The following is an 8928-nucleotide window of genomic DNA, read 5'->3' as shown; positions in this document are numbered from 1 at the left end:
AAGCATATGTATGCGTGAGAGAGACAAAGAGAAGAAAGGACATTGAAGGAAGAAAAAAAAAAGACTAAACAAGATAGTATAGCTATTAATTTTTGAGTGAATGTTGCACATTGGCCGGTGGTGATGGGAAGGAGACTTTCCAATATACTCTTTAAGGATTAATGTATCAACAATAGATGCATAATTTTTAATAAATTTTACTTTATAGTAAATTTTGTAATGACAAGTCATTCATTCAAATGATATTGAAGTTCAATTTTATTTTTTTTAAGTTTCAAAATTAATGGGATCCATCTAGAGAATCTGATATCATGTCAGAAAGTGAGTTTTTTATGAGCTTAATTTAACCCTACAAAACTCACTTATATAGTTTATCTTCGTACTATTTTCATTCAATGTGAGACTTCAATATATCTCATTTTTTTCTTAGGACTCTTCCACCATGTGTGACTTTCTCCACAAAATATGATTAAAAAGATGATCTCAATAAAAATATCAACATAATAAAGATTAATTAATTATTAATAAAATTGATCCTACTCGACACTAATGATAATTTTTGACTATTTTTTTTTGTAAAGGTATCACTCGTACTTTTGCTTTTATTAATAATATTGCTGATTTAAAAAAAAAAACAAACAAACACCATGATGATGATAAAAAAAAATATTTTAATTTTTTAAAATTATGTATTTTTTTACGCAATAAAATAAAGTCTAGAAAATACATGGATCACTAGCATTGTTTGGCTTTATATAAATAACTTCTAAATTGGGTGACGAGGATCTAATGGGAGAGGGTGACAGACCCACGTGATTGTCCCACCACTACCACTCTTGCTAGCATCAGTGGATGTCTTGGTTGGCTTCATGTCAACGCTAACAGCCAATCAACTCCATCAACAGAAACAATAAAGCCCAACATTTCCATTACCCACAATCACACAACAATAACACCACAGGCACCACTACTTCTCCCACCTAGTAAGAAATAGAAATAAAGAAAAAAGGTTAAGAAGTTAACATCATTAACTCATTTGACAAAAGTGTATCTTTTTTTTCTTCTTTTTCTTTGCTTATTCTTCCCACTAACCCCATGGCTCTACACCAACATTTTATAAATGGTTTCCAACCATGATTTTAGCCTCAACATCAAGGTTTTTAGAGTTTTTGTGATCATATAACTATTGTAATTATGATTGTATATATAAACTATATTATTTGTCTGTAATTTCATACAACATCAAAGATTTCAGCTAGTCATTGAAGTTCCGTAATCATGTTTGTCTATACTTGTTTGTAATATCGATTATCGTGACAAAATCGAGACTGTAACTACAATTTAAAAAATCTTGATTTCAGCCACAATTATAAGGTATTTGAGGTCTTTACAATCACACATGACTGTAATTGTAATTACGCCAATTGAATTTATCTATAATTTTATGTGATATCAATTATCGTGACAAAAGTGAGACTGTAACTACAATTTAAAATCTTGATCTCGACGAAATTGCAAACGCGACCACGTTTGCAATTTATAACCTTCCTATCCACTCTCTTCAATTTGTTCTGCCATTTGGTAACACTGTTTTCATCCTTTTTCTAATGCTAGTGGTTTTCTCTCTCCCTCTCTGCCTCTAGTAGTTACAATTTGCAAATAGAGTCATCATCATCATGTCACACCCAAAGGGATAAAAAAAAAAAACCAAAACTTGTAACACATGGGAGTTGTTGAACAAGAAATGGAAGAGGAAGAGAAAGAAAAACATACAAACAACCATAACCACCCTTCTTCTCTCCACCCAATTAAGGAAGAGTGTGTTAGTGTGAGAAAACCCTTTAGTGGTGATAGAGTGAAGAGAGATGAATGGAGTGAAGGGGCAGTGTCAACCCTCCTTGAGGCTTATGAGGCCAAATGGGTGCTAAGAAACAGAGCCAAACTCAAGGGCCATGATTGGGAGGATGTGGCACGGCACGTGTCGGCACGTGCCAACTGCACCAAATCACCAAAGACTTCAACGCAGTGTAAGAACAAGGTTGAGTCCATGAAGAAGAGATACAGATCAGAATCAGCAGCAACAGCAGATCATGCATCATCATCATGGCCTCTTTATTCACGGCTTGATCTTCTTCTTAGGGGAACTGGACCCGTGTTGTCGTCGCCGCCGCCGCCACCGGCGATGATGCCGGCGGCGATGCCGGTTCTGTCTCCGGTGGAGCCGTCGCAACCGCCGCAGCTGTCGCCGCCTCCGGCGGCTCCTTCAGGGCCACTTGCTAATGCACAAAACTCGCATGGATCCAACGGAATTGATGAGAAGCTTGCTAAGGTAAATTCAGTAGTGCACAATTTTTCGGTTTTGGGCTTATTTTTTATTTTTAATTTCTACTTGGTCATCAAATCAACTGTTATGATTTCTTCTCCCTTAATTTCTGAAAAAGACTTTATTTTTTGTTTCGAGGTTTATTATATATATATATATATATATATATATATATATATATATATATATATATATAGATATATAGATATAGATAGATATTTAGAGAGGCTTCTATTTGAATTATGAGTGATTGATGGAGTAGTGATGTTGTGGCATGAATATGACTTTTTTTTTTCTTTCCTTTCTTTTGACAGAAGAAGATTACTAATTATATTTTTGATACCCTTTATTATTTTTTACATTGTTGTTTACACGGTTTAGAGAAATTATGTTTATGCCCAAAATATGCATAATACGACCGTGTAATTTCACTCTCAATTAATTAAAAAATATGGTAAATATAAATTTTATAGTAGTTTTTGATAAAAATAAATAAATTTATCATAGTGATTAGAAAATAATGTATTTTTTTTACTATTATTAATCTATAAACTATTTTCTCGTAATTTATAAAAATAAGAGAGATTATAAAGGTCACATTTTAATATACATTGCTGCATAGTTAGGTTTGTTACGGCATTGTTTTTCTTATACTATTTATGTAGGTTCTAGACTACCATTGAGAAGTCATAGTCATGATAATAACTTATCAAAATCAAAATATGTGTATATATAACATGTGAAGAAATAATAATACTATTAAAAAGTACTATATTTGTAACGACTTTGTACATTTTTTTCCCTTTTGGAGTAAAATAGTGACAATAAAATTTGAAGCTAACATTTTATACAAATAAAGTTAATGGCCAAAAAAATATACATGATGAATTAAAATGTCATGCTCCAATAATTCTTATTAGTAATTGTTGGCTGACTCAAGTTGTCCATTATAGTCCCACAAGCACATGCACACAACTGAGATTTGTAAGTTTAGACTAATTAATCCAAGCTACTTAATTATTTCAACTGTATATATGTTATGCAAGTGAAGTTGACATTAGACCAATTAATAACCATAAAAACGTGACACACATGTGTATGCTAAACATAAACACACTATTGATACATATATTCATGATGAACAGGAAGATGGGTTAGGAACTAAGTCATCTGATCAAGTATCTAGCAAGAATCCATTGGACACAGATAGCAGCACGCCAGCACTTTATAGCAAGAAGGACGGGTTAAGATGCAACAAGAGGAAGAAGAAAACAATTGACAACACAGGGCGAAGAAGGAAAGAGTGTGTGGAGATAGCAGAAAGCTTAAGATGGCTTACAGAAGCTATGATAAGGTCTGAGCAAGCAAGAATGGACACAATGAAGGAGATAGAGAGGATGAGAGTTGAAGCTGAGGCCAAAAGAGGGGAAATGGACCTTAAGAGAACTGAAATAATTGCCAATACACAGTTAGAGATTGCTAGGATCTTTGCAAGTGTCAACAATAAAGGTGTTGATTCATCTCTAAGAATTGGAAGAAGTTAAGGGTAGGTTATGGAAGATAATTAATAAAAATGTTATTATTGTATGTGCACATAAAGTTATCAAATAATGCTATTAATATAATAAAATTTGAGTAAATAACTTATTTCCTGATGGTGTTTAAAGTGTTTTTTAGGCTGTTATTCAATCATATCATTGTATAGGTTAGATTTAATAACTTTTAAATTAATTATTTTAAAAGGTGTTTATCATAATTTTTTTACTACTGTAATTAGGATTTAGTTTAGTCACATTTAAAGTTTATTATTTCTTTTCAAGAATATATTTTAAGAAAATCAAACTTAGATCGTCCCTCACAACTTAATATATATTGTCAATTGAACTATATCTTTTAAATCTCTAATTTCTTATTAATTTATAGTATAAAATATTTTACACCATTTATAAATTAAACTCAAAAAATTTCTACACAGGTTTTTATCTCTCTTCCTTTCATGATTTATTTTGTTAAAACACTTTTTAATTTTCTCTTGTATATCTCGAGTATAATTTATTATAAAAATTTGAAGCATAAATAACGTCACTTAAAGATAATTAATTTGATATTTTTAAAAGGTCCTGCTAACTAGTGTAATAGAAGCATTAATCAAGAAATTTAAAATATTTTTTTTATTAAAATTTATATTGAGAATGTATTGAAAATTACAATAATCGTGTATTAATGATTTTCTTAAAAAAAATCATTTTTCATTTATTTCTTAACCAAAATCTTAAGAATACTTATTACCATTTTTCTTTTGAAAAGCAAACCTTTTGATGGAGGAGACAGAGAAAGCTTTAGTCTTTATAGGCTTTTTTTACGGATATGGTTTTTTTCAAGAAATTACTCAAATAGGTAATTTTTGAATTAATTTTGTGGTTGTAAAGATGATTTCACTTGCACATAAATCGTGCTTGCAAATATGAGTTTCATTTTCATTTTTCTTTTTCTTTTTCAAGAACTCATAAAGAAATCGTACATTTGAACATTATTTTATTTTTTTTTTAATTTTTTTATGTAAATAAAGTGAAATCGTGCTTGGGTTGACAATTTCAAGTATTAAATAAAAATCGTCTTTAGAGTGACGATTTCGGCTTTTTTTAAGAAAATTGTTAATTTAAAATGGATTTTATTTTTGCATAAAGTTACAAATGATTAGGAATCTTCTTAATTTATAAAAATATAAGAAAAAATAATGTGTGAATAATAAATCAATAAACGAGCAAGATATTTTAAACAAGGTACACAAACTAATTAAGCGTGAAAAACAAAATAGTACAAGATATTGTATATATTTCTTTACGTTTATGAATAATTATCATGACTATATTTTTTATTTTGACACTTTAAATATTTCTTGAATTTATTTAAAATTAGTTCATCTATTTTATTATGTATATGAGTAGTGCTTGATCTTCTAATTGTTATTGTCTCATTTTAAGATTGCGAACATAATTTGGTTCATCCATTTTAAGTGTTTTTGAATCATCCAAATTTATTATTATACTCATAATTTAAAACAAATTTTATTTTATTTTAATTTAAACACCTTAATTTTATGCAAAAATTTAAAAATAAAACCCATTTAAAATTAACGAAAAATTATAAAAATAATAGCCAAAATTGTCACTCTAAAGACGATTTTATTTTAATATTATAAAATTTCAATAAAATCACCGATCCAAGCACTATTTCAATTAATTCAAGTAAAAAAAAATTTTAAAAAAAAACTGAAATCGTGTTTCTTTTTTTGTGCACGATTTTTTCATAGTTCATAAAAAGCAACAAAAAAGCACAATCGCCTTTGTACCGACAACTTACTCATTCTTGTCATTAATTCAAAGAATAATTTTTTAAAAGCGGCATTTATGACTCCGTAATTGGTCATGCTAATGAAGAAAGTAGCATATGTAATAATAGTAACTCCTAAAACATTTGAGCAGGTGGTTATTATAAATTTTTTATTTTCACAAATCAAAAAGAGATTGTGAATGTTCTATGATATTAATAAACAACATTTGACATAAATGGTATCCACTTATATTCCTTAATCAAATGATTCATGATTTAAATTTTGATTTTGGATATGTAATAAACTATATTGAAAGAAAAATACTTATACTGTGTGTGTTTAGGATCTTCAATAAAGATAGTTATCAATCTTGATAGGATTATTTCGTACCAATATCATGTTTAGTAGAAGAAAAAAATTTCTCTGATTTTTGTACTTTCTACCGTTCTTTAATTAACGTTTGTTGATGTTAAAAAAAAAATTAGGTAAGTCTATAGTAGTTTTCCGAATTTGTTGATGATAACTGTTCTCTAATTCAATATAAGTAGAAACGAAGTGAATGCAAAAGGGAAGAGCCCGTGGAGAGAGAAAAAAAGGGGTGCAATAGGAAAACAACAGCATAACATGATATCTATATATTTTCTGTGTATAAATATAACAATTTAAAAAATGACAATTAATGCAAAAATCTCACTGATATTTTAAAGATTTTTTTCTTCTTAAAATACTACATAATTTACAACACTAATTAAATTTAAATAATTAATATACAACTAAGATAATAATAAAATAAATGTTACTCTTTATATTTATGATACATAATGTATATTTATTATTCTTTAATATCTAAACATATATGAAAAAAATCCTAATATCTTATAATTAATTATTATGAAAATATTTACTGTTATTATTATTAAAAATATATTATAATATGGTTAAATTATTCAATAATAGAATAGTTATAATTATTAAATAACATTGTCTTTCCAAATTCATTAAAAGTGAGAAAAGAATAACATATAAAAAGTAAAACGTAATAATGTAAAAATTAAGACAACATACAAAGTCTAATAGATAAATAGTAATTCTTATATAGATAAATAATTCTAATAATAATTAAATTAAAGCATACAAAGTCTCAAATATATAAAAATTATAATAGATAATTAACCTTAAAAAGTAACAAGTAATGAAATTAAAATCAAAGAATAAAAAGTAGTAATAATAAAAAATAATATCTTCAAAATGATTAAAATATTAATTTAAAATAAAATTTGATTTTTTCAATAAAAGTATTTTAAAAATATTAATTATAAACACAAAATTTAAGTGCATGCAAACATAACATTTACGATAACAAAAATGAATCCTGAAATTTAAATGATTATCAATATATATTTATTATATTTTTTAATTTATATATTTCATATAAGTATTTTATCATTATTATTACTTGGATAAACAACCATCAAAATAAATTTGAATAGACTTAATATTTTTTAAAGAAATATCTCATTAAAAATATAACTAATTATCTTTCTCGATTTTTTTATAATTATATTTAATATCTTTAAAAATTATTATATATATATATAATTTAATCGGACAAGTTAAAAGGAGAGGTATAAGTAATTGTGTAAGTGGGTTGCGTCCGACTCGTGAATCCCTCCAATACAATTTAATTCAATTATATTTTGCGAGTTGGATTTGATTAAGCTTTTTTTAGCGAATTTAATTAGAATTGAATTGAGGAAAAAATTAATTAGTTTGAAACTTGATCAACCAATCGGACCATATTATATATATATATATATATATATATATATATATATATATATATATATATATATATAAATGTGAAAGATTGTGAATAATAAAAAAATAAAAAAAAAACCAAGTTTTCACCCTCATTCATTTACAAGTCACAATAATTTATTTTAGTTTTGGAGATTGACTCCGTCAAATAATTGAAAGTTGTAAAATAGTTTTAGAATTCTAATTGTAATGTGTAAAATATTGGAGCAATGAATATTAACTACTAACTTATAAAATTAAGAATCAATAAAACAATATTAAATTACTCTTTTTATAATAAAAAAGCTATATTGAATTACTGATTTTGAAGTTTTTTCTTATTTGGTTAAAGGTTTAAGAAATATTAATATGTTTTTAATTACTCAACTAGATAACTCAAGACAACCCAATTAAGGTTAAATCAAATTAGATTGAGTTGCTAAAAAGTAAAAGATATATCCTACCAAAACCAATCCAATTAAGTTTAACCGGATTGAATTGGAAATTAGACTAAATTTAATCCAACTCATATAAGTTGAGAAATGTTAATAACATATCTTCTGGTGTATAAAAAAATAACATATCCTCTAATAACATACTTTTTTCATTTATTAATAATTATTGAAAACCACAAAAATTAATACAGCATATGCCTTACATAATTTTTATTAAATTTTAACTAATAAAAAATAACCTGATCTCAATACTTCTAAAAAAAACTCCATGGCTTTGAACCCTTCCCTCCTCTTCTATCCCAACACCTCATCTTTTTGTCTAAAAATCGAATCAAATTGCATTGTGAATACCCCTACTATTAACTCCTTTTTTTTAGTATATTATCATTTTATTTTTGTTTAAAATTTTTACTATCACAAATACTCTTTATACCTAAAATACACTTTTATCATTGTTCCAAAATGCTATTTTAGGTTTTATTCGTTTGGAAAAGGAAACTTCAAAATTCTAAATATATAACATTATTCTGGAAACTACTTTGCAGAGAATAAAAATAAGGTTTTTGAAAGTAGTTTCCAGAATATTGTTTAAAATTTTATATTCCGAAAAGTAATTTCTAGAGTACAAAATGTAAAATAGTATTTCAAAAATTACTTTCTAGAATTGAAAAATAAACACATTTCAAAAGATCATTGTATCGAACTTAATTTTTAATTTTCTTTCCTTTACAACTTTATTTCTTTTAATTATGCATAAACCACAAAAAAGGTGAACAAACACATTGTGTTTGAGAGCTTGATGATGAAAGAACACTAATGTTAGACAAAGAGATTAAATAAGTATGAAAGACTAGAGCAAGATATTGAATCGAAGGTCATAAAGAGAGTAAAAAAGAGGAACAATTCTAACGAGAGTGAGGGGGAGTGCTTCAATGCCTTGGAGGTAGTGTATTATTGTGGAGGAGAGAGTGTGCAAGAGTGTGAGGGAAATACTAAGGTTTTAAAAAAAGTTATTTAAG

The 8928-nt window shown here is 26.8% G+C and overlaps 1 protein-coding gene across 1 annotated transcript; it reads left to right on the top strand.

Moving 5' to 3' along the window:
* The first annotated feature begins 944 nt into the window (after window positions 1-944).
* Window positions 945-3970, top strand: LOC100793978 (trihelix transcription factor ASIL1). Its single transcript, XM_003545783.5, has 2 exons — window positions 945-2329; window positions 3469-3970. The coding sequence occupies exons 1-2, from the start codon at window positions 1724-1726 to the stop codon at window positions 3865-3867; spliced, it is 1005 nt and encodes a 334-aa protein (XP_003545831.1). The 5' UTR covers window positions 945-1723; the 3' UTR covers window positions 3868-3970.
* Window positions 3971-8928: the final 4958 nt, after the last annotated feature.

Source organism: Glycine max, chromosome 15 (assembly GCF_000004515.6).
Source record: "Glycine max cultivar Williams 82 chromosome 15, Glycine_max_v4.0, whole genome shotgun sequence".
NCBI lineage: Eukaryota > Viridiplantae > Streptophyta > Magnoliopsida > Fabales > Fabaceae > Glycine > Glycine max.
Note: the sequence above shows the minus strand (reverse complement) of the source record. Positions and strands in the feature narration are given on the sequence as shown.